This window comes from Ammospiza nelsoni, chromosome Z, assembly GCF_027579445.1.
Source record: "Ammospiza nelsoni isolate bAmmNel1 chromosome Z, bAmmNel1.pri, whole genome shotgun sequence".
Lineage (NCBI taxonomy): Eukaryota > Metazoa > Chordata > Aves > Passeriformes > Passerellidae > Ammospiza > Ammospiza nelsoni.
Window position 1 is genome coordinate 24,471,306 of NC_080669.1, and position 20,870 is coordinate 24,492,175.

General features: G+C 38.8%; 1 protein-coding gene across 1 annotated transcript in view; it reads right to left on the reverse strand.

Moving 5' to 3' along the window:
- PIGG (phosphatidylinositol glycan anchor biosynthesis class G) overlaps positions 1-20,870 on the reverse strand; it is a 79,285-nt gene that overhangs the window by 24,993 nt on the left and 33,422 nt on the right. The window contains exons 10-12 of the mRNA XM_059492042.1: positions 16,526-16,717; positions 14,485-14,794; positions 4,347-4,510 (exon numbers count right to left, since the gene is read on the reverse strand). Coding sequence (XP_059348025.1) covers positions 4,347-4,510; positions 14,485-14,794; positions 16,526-16,717 — 666 coding nt within the window. The remainder of the gene's footprint in view (positions 1-4,346; positions 4,511-14,484; positions 14,795-16,525; positions 16,718-20,870) is intronic.

The following is a 20,870-nucleotide window of genomic DNA, read 5'->3' on the forward strand; positions in this document are numbered from 1 at the left end:
ATAGTTTCACGAGTTTATTCAGATGAGAGCAAATTGTTTAAGGACTTCCAACTACATTTCCACAGCAAATGTACTATCTGAAACCATCCTTATCTTCTATTCCACCTTATCATACCAGCAAAATACTGGTATGACACATGGGCTACACGTATCTAATGCACTTTCATCTCACAAGTAGGCTCCTAATGTCTCTTATCACATCTCCATAAGCAAACTGCTATTTTCTGATATTTTCCTAGCCTAGTCCAGACTAGGAAAAGTGGACATTTAGGTGAACTGATAAACTATTGAGATGCTGTAGAAATTCCATCTGAGGGCCAGTCACCAGTGGTCAACCACAGGATGTCACAGAGGGGCCAGTACTCCTTAATGACTTCACTAATGAAGTAGGGGATGGGGCAGTGCCCCCTCAGCAGGTCTGCACAATACACAACTGGGAGGAGTAGTTTGTGCGGGAGCTGGCTCAGCAGATGGTCTGCTACTACTCAGGGGCATCTTGACAGGCTGGAGAAATGGACTGACAAGAAATTCAACATGTTTAACAAAGGGAGATGCCAAATTCTGCACCACACACCAGAACAGGCTTGGGGCTGACCATCTGGAAAGCAGCTAGGTAGAGAAGGACGTATGTCATTCCTGCTGGACAACAAGTTGAGCATAAGCAAGCAATGTTCCCATGAACCAATCCAAGGCCACAGTGCAAAAAGTGGAGCCAGCAAGTTGAAGAAGGTGATCTTCCCTCCCTGTTAAGTAGTTGTGAGATCACACTAGGGTTCTGGATCCAGTTTTGCGGTCTCCAGTACAAGACAGATATGGGTCTACTGGAGAGAATGCACTGAAAGCTAACAAATATGTTTCAGAGACTGGAGCATCTGACAAAGTGAGAGGCTGAGAAAGCTGGGACTGTTTAACCTTGAGCAGACAAAGTTTGGCAGGGTTCTCACCAACGTTCATAAATGTCTCACAGGCACAAGAAGATGTACTCAGACTCGTCTCACTGGTGCTCAGTGAAAGGATGAATGATGCACAACAAATTGCCCTTAAACACCAGTGAACAACTGTTTAACTCCTGGAACAGGTTGTTCAAGAAGACCCTGGAATATCTCTGCCTGCTGTGACTGACCCTCCTTTAAGCAGGAGGGCTGGACTCCAGACTCAGGTATTCTGCGACTTCATAAATGCAAAGTGCCAAGAGAGGGAAATGAATGTATGTGTACTTGCACCTATGCAGAGATGCTCAGTGCAAGAAGGTCTGGTAAGCCAACCCAAATGATGCAGCTGTTAATTACATGGACTCTGCTAGAGTGGTTAAAATTAAAAAAGACAGTCCTGGAATCAGGCTTTTCTATCCAGGCCAACCTCCTCAGATGCAACAGCTGTTAAACAGGCTGCAGAATGCAAGGCTCTTTGCTAAGAATGATACTCCTGAGTGGTTCTGGGCACATCTTAATCTTGCTCTCAGAACCACAATCAAAAAGCAGAGGTTTGAATTCCACTGACCAAAGCATATTGCTAAAAAGCAGTTAGTAAGAAGCTTTTATAAAGAACATCCTAAAGCATCTAGCATTTTTTTTTAAGAAGTTCAGTGTCCCATACACTTAAGAAAGCATATGAAGTAGCCAACCCCCTGCCTTCTCCTTCAATTTCAGCTTTGGTTCCAAGGAGTAACAAGCAAGTAATAAGAACCATTTGGACAGCAATGGCAAAGCACAAGAATAAAAAGCATGTAGACCAAGTTCCAAGCAGATTAACATATCAATTTAAGCAAGTCCCAGCAGCTAGAGATTCCAGTCCATATTTATGGACTGTTTCATTGAGGAAACAACCTTACCAGTTGAACGAAATGAACCTTAGAATGGGTAGAGACACAAGCTGCTTGATGGAATCTACTTACATAAGTGATGTGGGAGTTACTGGCCGTAGCTACCTGCTTGAGAGCAGGTTAAGCCAGCTCTGTACCTAGCAACACTACTAGCTGAGATTTAATCTGCAAAAATTCAACCAGGAAAATATCAGAACAACAAGAAACACTATTGTAGAAACAATAATGTAGAGGCACATTATTTGAATTAATATTAAACAAGTACAGACACTCAAAGATTTTGTCACCTAAAGTTTTTTGTTATTTTGTTAGAAGAGCTTTCCAAAACATGCTGCATGTTATCATTTTCTCTTCATTGTATGCTAGTGTTCATCACAGTCTGCAGTCTAGGTTTTAAACAATAAAATTGAAGTTCTTTAAATTACACAAGCTAAATTTTTTTCTCCTCCTTCCCCAGAGAATGCCACCAAGGCAGTGCTCTCTACTCTGCTTGGAATCCTCCAAGCTCAAACCAAAAGTGCCAGTTCAAAAGCACCTAGAGTACAACGACGAAGAATGGAGAGTTAGACTACAAGAAAAAAACTCAACATGGCAGAAACACGGATGCGAACTCTTAAAACAGCACAGAGCTATTTTAACAAATCACACTAGAGGTATAAAGGAATTGGGAAAATCAGGACATTGAAAGAATGCAAGCAATACCCAGATTCATGGGTAACATATTTACCAGAAGACAAGTGGCAACACTTTTTATATGTACAGGTTCACTATTTTGTAAAATAGAGTGAAAGAATGGAGAACACTTGAAGAGTTTGGACACTGGAAAAATGTATTGATTGAGCAAAGCAGTAACTAAAGCTAAACTGGGGAGCATTTAGAAATAGAGTTATAACTCAGTCTGGTGTCAAGTCAGCAGGCAGTAAGGAAAATTCAGGAAAGGGCTTTCTAAGGTTACACAAATCAAAACAACAATATTTAGTGTACTCCACATATACTCTTGCTGAAGCAAAAAAATGAACAGGGTGAATGAACAGAGAAAAGCCTGGCTTTCAGAAGTATTATATTCAAACACCAGTACTTAGACCAAAGTATCAACCTATTTAAGACCAAAGACAACTTCAGGGTAGCTGGCCTCAGCCTAAGAGGTAAGGTTCTACAGTGAGTCTCAATTTACACTAAGAAGTGCATGAGTAGATCAATACAATGGCCCAGCACTGGTCTGCATAAATCCACAGCAACAAGAGACTGCTAGACATCTTTGCAGAGACATGTAGCAGATAGGCAAATCAGTGAACAAAGGTTAATAATTCTGAATACCTGTTAGGGGCCTGTTAATCCAGAAAAATGGACACAGTGACTGGGCACAAATTTAGTCTGGTACAACAGGTCCCTCCTGGCTCAAAAACCTCCACTGGTCTGTGCAGTTTTGTCAGCTGGTGATCCCATCTCCCTACACCTTTAACGAGCCAACACAAGTACACAGTGTAGGCCTAGCACAAAACAGAGAAGCAAAAGGAGAAGAGAGAAGCCAGAAAACAAAAAATCACTGACAAAGTGAGACCAATGACACTGTGTAGATAAAAAGGAGTCAGAGGTTTACAGATGTTGACAAGTAAGGTAAAAATTTGTGATAAACTAAATACTGCCAAAAATCCCACCTCCTGAGCCTACTGTAATATTTTTACAATCACTAAAAGAAAGTAGATAACAGAGAAAAGACTCTGAGATGATAAGAATTTTGTCACTGTCAAATGTCAATTCTGGGAAAATTCATTGTTTGGCATCTGTACATTGATATGATACAATAACTCCCCTATTTAAACATATTGTACCACACAGTTTAAATACCCTGAACGATGAATTAAAAGCAGTTTTAGAGAGTCCAATCGGATGTTATATGCACACTCCTAAATTACATTACCTTTTTACAACCGTCTTAAAATTCTAATTCCAATGCAATAATTCATTTTACTTTAACTCATCCACTACACAAGATACCCAAATAAGTACAAATATTTTAGCTACAAATGACTGCAATAACCAGTAACACACAATAATATTAATGTGTTTTATTTATAAAACTTGGCATGTCACTATGTCCTAGGACATTCAAAGAACATCATGTTAGTTAAGTTTGAATTCTATTCTAATACTTTAAAAAGCCCTTCTCAGGTCTTAAAATCTCAAAAGGTTTCAAGAAAAAATGTTTTTAGGCAGAACATGCTGTCATAAAAAGAAAAAAAATTAAGTAATTTAGCACAGCAAACTGAGAACTCATTAAGAAACACAATTAGGAAAACATGCATGTATATTCCCAAAGCAAAGCTTCTGCAGATAAAATGGAACTGGTAGAGTTAGGTGAACTTATACTAGAAAAATTCACATGCATTTTTTTAATACAAGACTAACTTTCAGGGAAAAAGACTATGTGAACAAAAACTTCTTTGCAAACATATACACTTTATAGATGGTGTTTATAACTGCATTACTTAGAGGAGCATTACTTTAGTTCAAAAATTATTACCTCCTAACTTCAGAACTCAAGTAGCAGAGCAGATGAATGGCCCAAAGGAATGGTCCCGCATATGTGGCAAATGCTGTGAGGAAGATAGCTGGTATCTCCACATAGCTGTCTAGTCCCACAAAACCTGCTGAAATGTCCACAGTAGCAATGCCATTTGAATTTCCCTGAAAATAGGGATAAAATAGTAAATATCCAAATACCTACAAAGATACATTTTAAATACATTAGAATAATATTAATAATTGCACCCATAAAGGACTTACTCTTTGAATTGCTTTACAGTACAGCCATATTCTTTACATCTGACTTTCAATAATACAGCTTACCAAACAAGTGCTTTTAACTAAAATTTACAGATTAACAAAGGCATAAACAGCATGCTACTTTGTCAGTCTTATTTTTTCTGCAAATTAACATGCCTATTGTTTAATAAGTTACATTAAAAAAATAAAGAATTTAAAATAAACAGCTCCATTTGCTGATTTCAGACACATTAATGAAAAAGATGCATTATTTTTGTCACACAAGGTTAGAACACAAGATTTTAGGTCTGCTGCCTAAAATTATACCAGGAATAAATATTTCTTGCCCTTAGAGACAGCAGGACTCTAAATCAGAGCTGTAATGGAACATTACATCGCCCACCTGCCTGCCTCACAGCACAAGTTCCTGCATGTAAACAGATTAAGACAGGCAAATTTAGAGAGGCTTCTCCTTCTCAAGTCCCTGTACTACATAAGATTGCATTGAAATAGACCAGAAGTCAGTCTATATAGCCTGAATCATCAATAAAAGGCATTTAAAACTACCAAGAGAAAAACAGAAGGAACATACAGCAATTAAAGTACAAAGAGCTGTCAAAGTCTGGCATGTTTTACCTAGTTTTCTTTTCCAGTGACCAGGACCACTAAATAACAAGAAACAATGTAAAATTGAAGGAAGTATTTTCCATTGAAAATCCAAAAGTACTTAACTTTACCCAAATACCTAAAATAACAAACACACCCTATGATTAAGGCAGAATATTTCTTAAATTAAAAGGTCACAGATAAGTTTCCTCAGACTAGTGAGAAAGCTCTCAGATATTCTTGCTGTACCCTGAGAAACTGATCAGTTTCGACAGCACTGATCTTCTAACAGCCATCAAACACTCTTTTTCCACCTACAGAATCCCAGAACAACATTAATGTAAGGACAGCTGTCACCACCAATAGCCTTGGACTCAATCCCCACAGAGCATATGAGGAGTGGTAGCTCTCCATTTCCCTCAAAACTGACCTCAGGTCACCTGAGTGACTGCAGTCCTCTTGAACTGCAAGTTAACCCAGCAAGGAAGTGCTATCATCAAATACACATTTCTGTCACAAAGCCCAGAGCACACAGGGAAGCATAAAAGATAGGCAGCTCTTTTAGGTACATAACTAATGAGGCATCAGCAAAAAACCCTATTCCTGAGACAGCTCTAAAACCTAAGAGGAAAAAAGGCATCTGTGCTGATGGAACCATTCAGAGCCCATTATGAGTAGTCACCATCTCCATCAATCTCACCATGCAGATATCCCCAGAATGTAAGGGGAGCCTGAAGTTGTAAGAGGGCTGTATGGTATAGACTTTACCAAGATATCATACAGTATAAAATTCTTCACTTATGACTATTAGTCTTCCTCATTTTGACTTTCATCATGTAGCATTGTAGTAAATCATTGCACCAGCATATCAATTATTGTTATGCATTTAGTGCAATGCTCAGAAATGCCAGGAGCAAAGCACAGCACAACAAAGGACAAGCAGCTAAAAAAAAAAAGCGTGTCTGTGCCCTAGAACCTGTAATATGAGACTGCACAAGGAAGATGCAAAACAAGACTACTTCTCAGGTTTAACCAGTACAGACTGAGGTCATGGCAAGAGCAAAAAGGTAAGTGTAAGTACTCTGAGTGCTGAGCAAGGTGCTGCTTCTCAATAAGCTACAGTCTGAGAGGGACAGGTAGGGAAGGAACCTGCTCCATTTTTCTCCAGTCCCTGTCAACAGCAGCAGGTCTTTTGCCCACCTCATCTACTTATTTTTCATTGCCCTTCACTGCATGATGCATACACAGTAGAAAAGCTGAGATATTAGGAGATCCTTCCTGCTTGTATCATGAGGAGCTGAAAAGTCTCTTTACACTGCTTAATCCTCACGCACATGGTTGATCTTCGGCATCTTGGGGCAACTCCCCAGGTCACAGTATATGCGAAGAAGCAAGAATAAATGCTACCCTGCAGCGCATGTCACTGATCCTACAGACCTGGTGTAGGCAAAAATATGTACTTCCCTATGGAAGATAGTCAAGGCAAGCAAGGAAGTTGGAGGAAGGAACAGGTTCTCCTTCTCCTCAGCTCCCTGAGTCCCTTCCCCACAGGGCTCACTCCATCTGTCTTTGACTTTGTTTAAAGTGACATAGCTGTAGAACAAGGACGCACACATTTGGATCCACACACAGCTCCAATCACACTGCAAAGTTGTCCAAACATCTTATTCCTACTGTGAATCTGAGTCTCATGGATACTACTGCCACTGTTCTACTGGAAGAGTCCCAGTGAGTAGGAAGAAGTACTTTTTTCTTCACATTAAATATCTTTCTCCAAGACAAATTAATGTATTTACACTAAATTTTCAAAGCTATAAATTCTAATATGCCACACAATAATAAATAACTGACAATTCAGAATGCCTCCTTTTATTTTAACATACCACTCTAGTATTTCAGAAAAGATTGGCCAGAAAGGTTCTGCTGTCTCCGGACAAACCTTGGAGGTTTCAAGACCCTGAGCCATCTCGTTTGACCTCACAGTTGACACTGTTCTGAAAATGGGACTGAACTGTGAGTCCTTTCCAACATAAATTATGCTACAATGCTTTCAAATCATAACAAAAAAAAGTTAAAATCACTTTAAATAGTGACTCAGTCCATCTCTTTACTTAAAGGCAAGTCGAATTAGATCCAAATAATTCTAAATATACAAACCTATTTTGGTTTCTTCTAGTGATTAAGAACCACCAGAAAGTGGAATTGTATTTTCTTTCTCCCATTCTGCAGATATACTGCTGTAAGCATGGCAACAAAACTCCACAAGACTAATAAATAAATACATCGAATTTTTGTTCATTTATGAGCATTCACACAAGGAAACAACAATATTTTTAGCAATATTTACAGCAAAATAAGTTTTTTATGAGCTGGGCTACTAAAGAGAAAAAAAACCCAAGTAATTTATTTCTATTCTTACTGTATTTTAAGGACAAATATTAACGATAAAGATACAACATACTTTTGGGAAATGACTGCTGAGTTATGAGATGTGCACAACTCAGGGCTTAGGAGAAAATAATCAATTATTCAAGCTGATTGCAAAATTCATCAAGAGATTCTCAAGCTTGCAATAATATCCCGATAAATAAGTAGTATTCTGACTAAATCTATTAACTTCATCTATTTTTGACAATACTGGAATATTTTAAACTTTCCTTCACTTCATCGATTCACACAAAGTGATAAACCAAGTCCTTAATTACTAAAACAAGACTAGAAAACAAACTGGGTTTACCCAGCTCCATATTAATAAGACAACACTTTATCCAGACAATCTCTAGAAACCTCCAAGCATGAAGACTACACAACCTGTGTGAGCAACCTTTTCCTCTGCTTAATATTCACAAAAATCTTGCTAAAATGCTGGAAAAATGACATTACACATAGCCTTCCCATTTAATTTACAACTGTTTAACAAATTTGCCTTTTAGATCCAAACTGCAAGAAAGCAGAAAGGGACTTTGGTTCTGCAAATGAAGATAAGCTGGGAAAAGAGTGTGAAAACAAGGCAGGTGAGCGCAGTAAGTCAGGACTCTTCAGTGGCATGCCCACATCAGGGCTGGATCCAGAAATAATGATCAGGGCTAGATGTAGACCAGGGATTGCAAGTCTGTAGTGACAAGGCAAGTCCAAGATTAGGCCAGAAAGCTCAGCCATCAGGTCCAGGTCCAAGGCAGGTTCAAGAAAGTTTAAGACAGGCACACACATACCTGCTTACACAGCTGGCATAAAACACAGGTGGTAAAGCATCAGATTAAAGCAGAACCAGAATGGAAAGAAGAGCCAGGCCTTTCCTGCTGCTTTTCTACCATCAGATCCTCTCTCAATCAAGGACATGACCCTGAAGTCTGCTAACTAAACTGAGACAAAAGATGCACTCAGAGTTCAGACACAGACGAAATGCAGAATGCAAAACCAAGTGTATTATCAAGGTATTTGTCTTCAACCCATCCTTATTTTTTTTTCCTATTACATTCAAAATTAAAAAGTTAACTTCCACACCCAGGCACTTCATTTTTTCCCCCATGTTCTTCAGTTATAGCAACTGATTAATAAAAAGTAGTATCTGTTCCTGTCAGCCTTGCTTATTCTGTACACTTGGGATTTTTGCAGATCTACTTCCATGAAGTCTTGAAGGACTCTACAATACTTTTTTGAAAGAACAGTGCCTCATTCATTAAATATGCTATCCTGAACAAGGCTATTTTTACTATCATATTCAAAAGGCCATCACTTACAATCCACACTCAGCAAGACAGAGTTACTCCTTTAGTCATTATGTAACATATCGTCTACCAATACTTAATAAAGACTCAGCAACATGGGCAACTCTCATTTACTTCATAATCACACCAAGACATGTGCAAAAAGTAGTTCTCCAAACCTCTCTCCTACTTCCAGATGGAAGCATTCCATATCTCATTTATTTTTTGCTTCTCCTGCCTCATTTAGCCAGCACAGTATAAATTTAGCATCCAATGTGATCTACATCACCAGTGAATTTCAGTGATACTCAGTTTTTGTATTTCAACCATAAGCCTGCTATTTTTTTGTATGCTACATTACATCTTTATGTCTGTCTGGAAATTAAAACCTAAGCATCACTCTGAACTCAGTAAGTTTCATACTGAAGCTCTAGTGACCACAAAACTTGGAGAAATAAAGGAAGACATTTAAATCTACACCAGCAGTACATATCATACCTAATAATACAGTTGTGCTTCCTTCACATCTCTCCCCTAGAATTCTAGCATAAGTATTGCTTGCTCCTGAGGCAGTAAACAAATGACTGTTACCAGCAGCAAGCAGAACAGAGGTCAATACTGAAAGGGAGAATTTGACGGACTCCTCCCTCCAGAAATAGCCCAGCTGTACTTCTTTTATGTTTATTCAGTGTCTGAGAACAAACCATACATGCTCAGTCTGAAAGACAACCCTGTCCTAACTCAGTCAAAATGTATGAACTCAGCACTGATGGACATGGACAGGACAGGTAGATCCTAAACCTGGGACACCTGAACTGTACTCAATAAGAACACTGTCACTTCATGGGGAGGCACAGAAGTAAGGTGGGGATCTGAATCTGCTTGTCACTAAGCAAAGATCCTCCTGGTTTTCCCACAAATAAAGGAAAAAGATCAAATGGCTTATTCAAACAAGTAGAATTTGTTACTGAACCAGTATGGGTACATCCAGACCTCCACCCTCCATCACTCACTTAAGCAAGAGCTGGAGAATGTACAAAACTATGCAGAATCATCTCTAACTTCACCTGAGTCACTTGTCTACAGTACTATCAAGACACATGAAGGAAGTTTGAGTGCCTGCATTTGTCAAAGGAGGTGTAAGTAAACAGGGAGAGGCTACCTCCATGTGTTTGGGAGCCTGGTGTCCCAGTGCAGGCAATTTTTTAGATTTTTTTTCCAACTCAGGTACACAAAATAGCATAAATATTGGTAAAAGCTCACCTGTTGTATATCTGGTATGGAACCTGCATCTATAGTCCAGTGACTGGCAGTTCATTATCAGTATAAAGTTGCCAGTTAATTATGTGTCACAAATAAACTAAAGAAACATTTCAATTCTGATTTTCAGCTGTACAGAGTGAGCACTTTTCCCTTTGCAACAAGTCATTAATCTCTAGACAGAACTCAAAGGAAAGAGAAGAAGACATTTAAATACATTTTTAAAAAAACTAATAATGAAGAATTTGGTTTTGTATGTCACCAGCTTTTTGATTTTCCCAGATAATGCAGATCAGAATGCCACACAGAGAAAAACAACATAAAAGAGGCATAAAATTACACATCATTTTTGGAAGAAGTTCCTTCCGTCCTTGGAAATATGGACCCAGACTGGAAAAACTATTCTCAGCATAAACTGAGAGAAATTTACAAATTTAAGAAAGAGCATTCATTAGATTTTGAAGCACCTTTGTAGCCTCTGTAATTTATGAACTACCAGCTTAAACATTCTACTTTTCTATACTAATATTCTGCATATCAGATAACTTTTTTTCAATTGTGAAATGCAAAAAAAAAAGGTCCCTCTTACCCTTGTATGAATTAATTTGCTTCTTTCCATACCTTCAGAACAGTTTTTTCATCAGAGAATGAAAGAACAAGCCAACATCTAAAGATGGGTATTTTGGTCAAACTCTTAATCTCCACCCTAAAAGGCATCTAATATGAATGTACTTACAACATTTCTAAAAGAGAATCAAAAACTTGTTCTCTCAGGGGGTGGGGGGGGAAGAAAATTCCATCTGACTTGACCCTTAAAAGCTGTTGGTTTTTATCAGAAGAATTGATTTCTCTATTTCTGAAATATTTCTAAGATGTTCTGAAAATAGAAAAACAAAAAGAGAAATAAAGAGAAACAATAGAGGAAATCCGTCCTGTTCTATTACAATTCATTTTTCATTTTAATCAGCCTTGGGCATCATGAATAGGCATGCACCTTCGTTTTTGTGAACCAACACACAAAAAAATTCTAGAAGACTGTTAACACGTTCTTCTGAAATTGATACTTTTTAAAAGGTACTGTGCTAAAGAATTTCTCAAAACTTTTGCTAAACCACTGCTAGTCAAAATAATATTTTCAAAGCTGTGATGGGACAGAAAAAGGCAGCTTCTTATCTGGGCCTGTTCTATTTCATACACAGCAGCAGGAAAAGCAATATGGGGGGAAGAGCTTTGCTGTGCTTCTAACAGAAGTTCTGATAGGTAAGTATCACCCAGATCACATAATTTTTCAGATCTTACAGTGACGGGAGATGCACAAAGACTCATCTAGAAATCTGGCTCATAATAGAGCAATGGAGAATTTCTCATTTATGAGATTTGGATGCTGTGACTCAGCAACATGTCTATGTGGAAGAAACTCCCCTGTCAGATCTAATTTTTCAAATATCCTGAAGTTTGCTGAAATCTGTATCATACTTGAAGTTATCATTTCCAAAGGAAACACTTCTAGAAGAAATGTCAAATTTGCCAGCAGAGTGATAGAACCTAGGCAGATGCTCTGAAACTGCAGGATGTGCAGTAACACAATCTGCAGTCAAGTAAAATGGAAATCACTTCCAATCTTCTAAAAATGAAAAAATTCCTCAATCACAAGGGTAGTTAAAACTGCAAAACATTCATAATGAAATAGAGCAGTCTTCCCCCTAACACCAGTTTAAGACCACTAGAAAGCTGAAACAGATGTTACTACATCATGTTATCTTCTGTTGGTCTTGCATAAATATGTTTTTACTGGTGTAGAAAAAAACCCCTTGACACAGCACAGTAAAATAGAAAGATGTCTCAAGCTCTTCATAGCTCTAATAGCTCATTTCCGGAAGATGTTTATGGCTGCTTCAAAGTTGATGTAAATTCTTCCAGAAAAGTTAGTCCAAAGTTTTTTGCATCATTCAGAGCAGAAAAGACACAACATTTCATCTGCCACATTAAACTTCCAAAACAAAACTATTACTTTAATAAGCTTTTGTTTTCCTTTCCATCATGCAATACTGGTTGAAGATACATGGGCTACATTTATCTAAGGCACAATCACCTCACAAGCACTTTTAAATATCTCCTCAGGCAAACAAATGGATGCAGTCCAGGCTAGGAAGCTGGACAGTCATGTGGACTGGAAACTACTAAAATGCTGGGTTCACAGGGCTGCCGTCAGCCACAAGGACTGACAATGGGGCTGATACTGTTTAACATCTTTACCAATGACCTGGGCAGTGGGCAGAGAGCTCTCTCAGGAAGGCTGCACACAACTGGGAAAGTGGCAGATACAGCACATGGGTCGGCTGCCATCAGAGGTGCCATCAGAGGCACCTCAACAGGCTGAAGGAATGAAATGACAAGAAATTCAGCAAGTTCACCAAAGGGAAATGTCAAATCTAGCACCTGGGGAGGAATAAAATCATGCCTTTGGTGACACTGGGAACTAACCATACGGAAAGCAGTTTGGAAGAGATCAGCCAGCCATTGTCCTTTTTGCGCAAAGACCAACAGCATCCAGGACTCCATTAAGCTATATAAGGGATATCTCCATTCTCTCTAATAAGCAGTGGTGAGACCCACATTTGGGTGCCTGGGTCCAGTTCTGGGCTTGCCACCATGGAAAAGCCAAGGGTGTGCCAGAAAAAGTCCATGGAAGCACCACAGATGACAGCAGGAACAAAACACATGTCATACAAGCAACTCCCTGGATCTTTTTACTCTCAAGAGGAGAAAGCAGGGATCATAACAATGTGTATAAATACCTGATGAGAGGAAGTACAGAAAATGTAGCCAGACTGACTTTTCTCACTCACCCAATAGTGACTAGCAAAGGAATGAGAAGCAATACAGAGAAACAGAAATGCAAGAAGTTCTGATTAAAATCAGAAAAAGCTTTTTTTACTAGCTAGGGTGGTCAAGCCCTGGACCAACTACCCAGGGAGCTTGCAGAGTCTTCACCCTTTCAGGCATTTGTAATAGGGAATGGACATAGTTCAGACCAACCTGGTCTGTTTGATCTGCTGCTTCATGTCAGGGTCAGACTGGACTAACTGATCTCCAGAGGCATCTTCCAGCTTCAACTCTCCTGTAATTTCATGGTCCTGTGAAATTCTCAGCAAAGTATATCAAGAACTCAACATCATTGAAAACATGAACCATTTGCTGCTTTATGAAAAAATTGGAACCATTCTTTTTTAGTCTCTTCTCCACTAGGATTTTCGTGCCAGCCTCCCCACCATTAAATTTTCAGTAGCTGTTATGGTTTGGTCCCTCAGTACAGAGATGGCTCTGTCTTCAGCATTTAGCCAGCTGCACTAAGGGGTGCTCTCAGAAGACTGTAATCAAAGCTGACTGCCTGAATAATAACATTCAAAATATGCAAAAGCCACTCAAGCAAGACATGCTAGGCCCTCTGAAGAGGAAAAGTGGGGACAAAGGGATGAGTCATGATGATCTTACCTGCATCAGCAGTCCCCTATCTGGACATACACTACTCTCAATCAAGCCAACCCTTAATCTGCAGTCATAGTAGCCTAAGCTTGACCAGAGTTTCAACATCCCCAGCCATGGCCCAGAGGTAGTCAATGGAGGTCCCACACTGAAATTTTGCAAACCCCACCTTTTAAACCTGATTCCCAGGTTAACAAATGCTCTCTTTAGACAGCCTGCTACGCTAAGGTTCCAACAATACTAGAAGTAGAAAGATCCTCTCCAGCTTCAGCACAAAGCAAAGTTTTTGTGGAACTGCAACCTTATTTGCAATGCAGAGACTAGGTTATTGAAGTTAGTAAGGCTCCTCAGGAAAGAAGGTATCATTTGATGTAATAAGAAAGAAAATTAGTTCTGGTTCTCATAAGAGGTATTACAAACCACAGCACTTTCTTTCAGTCTTAAACAGTATATAGACCTATCATAATTCTCAATAACCAGTGACAAAAGCCACTTGTCTTTTACTGGTATTAATCAACTCAGATGACATTTTTAAAGTAATTATCATCTGAAAAGTACTTATGAGGCCCATTAACAGACCAAAATCATCTGGGTGCAGCTCTCTGATCTTTGTAACACTTTTGGAAATCTACAATGAGGATAAGACACTAAGGAATGCATCTTTCCCTGATTTTGAAAATTAAACATTATTAAAGCATTTAGCAACTAAATCATTCTGAGAACTCAGTAAAGTCTTCCACTGTAATATTTAGTTACCATTTTATTTACAATGGGGAATATTTCTCTGAAAAATTATACCATCTCCCACCTCTGCAGCGGAGAGAGTATTCAGCTTACCTGAAAATAGAAGAAAGCTTGGCCAAACCAGTAGTGCATGATAGTAATCTGTGCTGCATCAAATTTCAAAGGTATCCAAATATATTTTGTCATCATTGTCTGAATCAGCAGACAAAATACCAAGACTGGTAAATTGTGAGGTCTAAATAGAAGAGCTGCCAGTAGAACCAATCCACTATATACTTCCCATAATCCTGTGCTCTTTGTGTTGGAGTCTGCAGAAATAACCTGTGACTTTAGTAAATCTTTAGTGCCAGTGAAGACTATGCCAAGAACAAAGACATAAACAAAACGAGCTTCAGTAATCCCCCTAAAGAAAAAATAAAATTGAAAAAAAGTTAATAAGTAAATATACCAGAAAGATTAGTTACTTACTAATACTTACTTCAGAACCTTTCAAGAGAGGTCAAGACCAACCAGTTCTGCCAAACAGGTTAAATCCAAGGCTAGTATTTTTGAAATCCCTAAGCAATTCCATTACAAAAAAATGTACATTTTAAGTTGTAAGTGTAATTAGCACTTACATTATCTTCAAACCACTTATAAATTCATTTGCCTCTAAATTTCCAGTGAAAGCCAGCTTCTGACGGAAACACAGCATGCTGTTCAAAAAAGCTGACAAGAAGGAGGATCAGTAAGCTTAAAAACTGTAACCTTATATTCTAGAAGTGCAAGGTCTGAGAAACTAAGACTAAAAGAGACTACAGCAAGTCATCTGATCCAACCTTCCTGCTCAAGCTTCAAACAGGGCACACTGCACAAACTAGAGCATGTTGCACAGGATTGTTTCCAGATAGTTCCTGAATATCTCCTGTGAGGGAGACTTCACAACATCTCCATGCAACCTGTTCCAGTGTCTGGTCACCCTCACAGTAAGGAACTTCTTCTTCATATTCAAATTGAACTTCCTGTGCATCAGTTTCTGCCCATTGTCTCTTGCCCTGTTGCTTGGCACCACCAAGAAGAGCCTGGTGGTTCTCTGACACCTTTCTTTCAGAGACATTGCTGAGGTTGTCTCTCAATCACTCTCTTCTCATGGCTACACAGGCCCAGCTCCCTAAGCTTTTCCTCATTCAAGAGATGCTCCAGTCCCCTAACCACTTTCAGAGTCCAGCCGTAAACTCACTCTAGGACCTCCATGTCTCTTGTCCTGAGGAGCCCAGAACTGCACACAGCACTCCAGATGTGCCTCACCAGGGCTGAGCAGAGGGACAGGATCACCTCCCTCAACCTGCTGGCAATGCTCTCCCTAATGCACCCCAGGGTCCCACTGGCCTTCTTGGCCCCCAGGGCACACTGCTGGCTCATGGACAGCTTCTTGTCCACCAGGACCCCCCAGGTGTTTCTGCACAGGCCTGCCTCTCAGCAGGTCACCCCTCTTTCTCTGCCCAACTCTCCAGCCTGTTGAGGGCTGCCAAGATCTAAGTGTCCACTCATCCAGTCCACACTACTTGAGCTTGTCTACAAGGGTTGAAATGTGAGAAAAAGTGTTGAAATCCTTGCTGAAATCAGGGTAAACAACATCCACTGCTCTCCTCCTGTTCATCCCTGTACTTGTTTCATAGCAGAAGACAGTCAGGTTGGTCAAGCATGATTTACCTTTATTGAAAGCCCATGTTATAGAATACTCAACTGCAAAAGTAAGGTATGGAAAAGCAGCTCTCTGAACTACTAAGCACTATTAAAACTAAGAAGTAGCTAAATGAGCTTGGCTTGTGCTCTGCTAGATGTGGCAAATCCAACTGAAAACAAGAGAAGGTCCATTTGGAGGTTTTAGTAGCAAAAAATATAGAGTATACCTACTAGATTTCCCTCATATTAATGTTTATCTGACTGGCTTCTCATGTGTCACAGTGAAAAGACACTTCATGTGGCTTAAAATTAAACACGCATCACAAAAATTCAATGCTGATTACCTACAACTCACAATTCTATTCCTAAGAATGTAATTCCAACATAGAACATCCCTTCCACCTCATCCCCTGACAGGCAGTGTTCAACACCTTGTTAGAAACAGTTACTTATCTGCTGATGAACTTACTTTGAAATATCTTTGCCATCATGTTGCCATGGAAATGTGACATTTCCAATAGCTGCCCGGTAACTGTAGACTCCCAGGAGCCCAAGTGCCATAGCAATTTTTGAAACCAGGGAGCATCTTCTTTGAACCAGAAAGAAGATCATAAGAAGGGAGACTGCAGCCAAGAAGGAGAGTTCAGATTTATGTTCAGAGCTGGGGAAAAAAAAAAAAAAACAAACAAAAAAACCCCTTTAAAACCAGTAATTAGTGCTAAACACATTTGATAAAGCCTTAGCTACAGCACTGTATTAAACAAACTGTATTAATTAATGCAGCACCAAATTAATCACTGCAATGGTGTCTGTTATGAACTTTCCAAGAGGTATGGTAAAATATTTTAGTATTTTTAGAAAAGCAGTTTTATTAATGAGGTTTTCTATTCAAGCATGCATATTAAAAGTGTAATTATTGTGTTCCACCATATGCTAGTTATTCTGTTAATTATATAAAACTGAGCTGCATATTGCATAATGGAAAAGGGTCTACTGCTTTTAAACTACAGTTTTGTAATTTATACATTTTGAAATTGTGTGTTTTTCTTATACTACAGTATTTTATTTTCTAGCACTCTACAAATATTTCTGCACTACAGGATTAGAACTGTCTTTTGAAATAACTACATATGTATTTGCTTCATTTTAGACACATTACCTACCCTACCACCTATAGAGCACATTATCTACTCAAAATGACCAAAAATACACTTACATAGTTTAAAACAGACACAAACACACACACACAAACTCATTGGCACAATATGATTGCCTTAAGAAACTACAGAACATTGTATTCTGTCAATACATTCAAGAGACAGACAGAAAATTTGCATCACTGGCAGAGACGATCACAGATACAGCTTGTTTGTTTGTTCCCCTGCATCTTAAATAGGTAACACTCATTCCAGAAACAAGGGCATTCCACTGAGCATGCTGCCAGTGTTATATATTTAAATCTTCAGTAGTAGGAGCCAGCAATGCAAAATGTAATAGGGTAAGGCAAAGATCTGCACCCACTCCTTAACATGTAGCTTCAGAAAGCCTGCTGTAGTCCAAGAACTGCCAACCCATGCCTGAAAATATTCCCAGTATCCCAAATAACATAAAACCACTAATTTTGTTAAATCTGCCTTCAGTTATGAACATGTAGATTTTCCATAGCCCACAGAGCTAAAGGCTCCATCTTCTGTTTTCCACAACTCAAAATTCCATGATAAAAGATCACTAACTTCAAGAAATCAACAGTGTGCCTGGGCTGTTAGCTGCATTGAATTCAATCACTTATGAAAATACAGTTTTATCTCTGATTTAATAACAATTATTGTACTTCAAAAACAAGTTTACTTTCCTATTCCCCAGTATACACTTTATCAGGAGCTTGATCAATAGCTGTTCCAAGTGTGGTGCTTGAAAAGTCATGGAGGAAAGGTTGTAGGGCAGATAAATTGTCCTGTTAGTTCTGCATGCAGAACCCAGTCAAGTAGCTTGTACACCTTAACAAAATTCCCAAGAGATGAAGTATTCTCTGAAACCCAGTGGAGAAAAGTGAGAGGCACAAAATCTAGAATACTATGAAACAGAAAATGTAGTCTTGATGTTTCTCGTCCCAATTATTATTCCTCTACACATGGAGAGAGCAGAAACAGTGGACTCCTGCAGCAACCTATGAAGGTAACGCAAGCACCACCTTCTTTATGATCAAAATATAACTAACTAATTTAGTAGCCACTTTTCAAATGAGCACTTACAGAAAACTCTAACCATTCTGGTTATATTCTCCTTGGCTAGTGATTGTGTGAAAGCAAGACAAATTAGGGATAAACAACAGCACACCCTCATCATCATCTTTGTCGCTTTATCTAAAAAACTCAATACACATTGAGTTTACATTCTTGACTGGTAGCACAGGGATTAACACACATCTCATGTCCAGGTCTTCTTGTAACAGTCTCTTGTGATCTTGTTTGGATTTTTTTTGAATCATATAAATCTGCTGGAAAAAACCCTACCCGCATGCTTCATAGCATTTGCTGACGAAACAAGGAAAGGATTTACAGACAGCCAAGTCAGGTCAGCACAAATCACCTAGTGTTTTAAGGTTTTCCAGTCAAGGTTCTTACAGTTAGGCAGTTAAAAGCACATGTAATTAGCGTACATTTTGAAAGATAATGGAAAGCTCTACATGGTTTTGATAGTCTTCTCAGAAATACAAGCACAAACAAGCTATTCTGATCTCAGCTGCCCTATCCTGGGTTTTGGACAAACCACAAAAGTGAAAGTGAAGAACCAATAGCCCCCTGAGAAGAAAATCTGGTGAGAAGGGAAGGAAAAAAGAGCACTTTGGCTCTATCTTCCTACTGTAACAGCTTGTTAGGTCTACACTCATACTTCTGGTAATAAAAGGAAGGTTGAAGACGTTTTCTTCCACTGTTTGTACCTCACCTCATTACTGCAAATACAAGTAGAGTGAAACAAATTGTAAATGTGCATGATTAATAACTTAAGTGGATGTGGTCTTTTTAAATAGTTTTTTTTCATTTTACAACCAAATACACAGAAGTCACAAGGTGTGCTAGCTTTGAGGGGAAGGGCATTTGGGGATGGTTAATATATTGTTTAATGAAAATGTTATCATCTTCCCATGCTGATGCTTCTTGACACTTCTCTTCAAGCTGACACTTCCATGGAGGAAGTACATGGAAGATACTTTCAAGTATCAGCGCTGAACAAGATTAACAGCCAAATAAAGCTAACTGAATACCAACCAATCAAAACGAAAACTTGACTTCCAGCCAAGATTTAGATTGCATGTTTTCTTTCATTTCATCTACTGTCTGATTTTCTTTTGCTTTTTGTCCCATCAAAATATTTTTTGGGTTTCACAGTCTGTCTGCAAGTAACAAAGAACATTTTCCTTATTTTAGCACTGCTGAATGCTTTCCTAGTAGCCAAATTCAACACACTATAGGTATATTGATTTTCTGTGTTTTGATGCTTACATGAAACAGGAAAATCTAGACAACAGTCTCTCTGTTTTAAATGCTGAGCCCTTTCAGCATTGTCTAGTTAAGCAAAATCCTAGTCTGAGCATGAGCACAGATGTCCAGAAAATAAATACAGAGGAACAAAAAAAGAGGGCTGTTTGTTCATTAGTTTATCTTAGAGACAAAACAGAAGGCTGGCTAGAAAAAGTCTGAGTAGCCCAAACTCAAACTAACAACAGCACACAGGATCTAAGTAAGGTTCCTAATTCTTACTAGTAAAAAACATGCTATTAAGACATAACTACACCAATTAAACTAATACTAAAAATAGAATAACAATCAACCTTATAGACTAGCAATGTGTTTTGGGAAGAAGAGTAAATGCTTTATGCAACTCAGTTTATCACCAACTTTTAATTCATGCTATTCATCTCAATACTGATCAAATCACCAGGGAAACAGACATCTCTACAACCCTAATATCATGTGAAGGAGAAGAAACAAAGATGTTAAAACCCCTGACCAAAGAAAATGTAAGCATGCTGGCCAAATAGGAATTCCCAGACACTTTACAGACCACAGGATGTGTAAAGATTTAGCTGCATCATAGACTAACCTTTCCAAAGCTTGTTCAGTGAGCCATAACAGAGTCATACACTCAACTACATCCCATCATTCAAGTTCAAAAATTGTCATACTTCAAATATTACTAATCTTTTAACTCCATATTGCAACTGAAGTTTATGTCACCATGGACACCTACATAATATTCTCCTGTTAGGCTGAAAATTGCTCCGTTGTTTTAAGTCAATATGTAGTCCCACAGCAGCCTGAGCAAATATGTGCCAGGGCTGCCAGGGCTCAGTTCTTTCATTTGGTCCCTAAACACAGAAGAAGTAGTTGCACCAATGAAAGGGAGAAGGCAGAACTGTAACAGTGACAGTCCTAATCATACATCCTCTTAGCCTGCCATGGCACAACACTCTGAACTGTTGCATAAGCTTTTTAAGCCTCCCAAAGTACAAGGTAGGGAATCATTGCTTCTTTCTCAATTAGATTTGAAAGGCAAGTGAGTTTTGTAAGGAATGCTTGACAACAGCAGAAAAAAAAACCTGTTTGTCTGGATGCACTTCAAAAGACACAGACACTTCCACATTCTCTTCTTACAGTAATTCCAACAACAGCAGTGCTGACTTGTATACATTTCCCATCCTGCATTCCTGTTACTAAGTCAGCCCAATTGTCTGCCAAGACTGATGGTAAATTAGAGTGAAAAGTGAAAGTCCAACTGAAAGCCAAGAGTTTCCCATACCATCTTGAGTTATT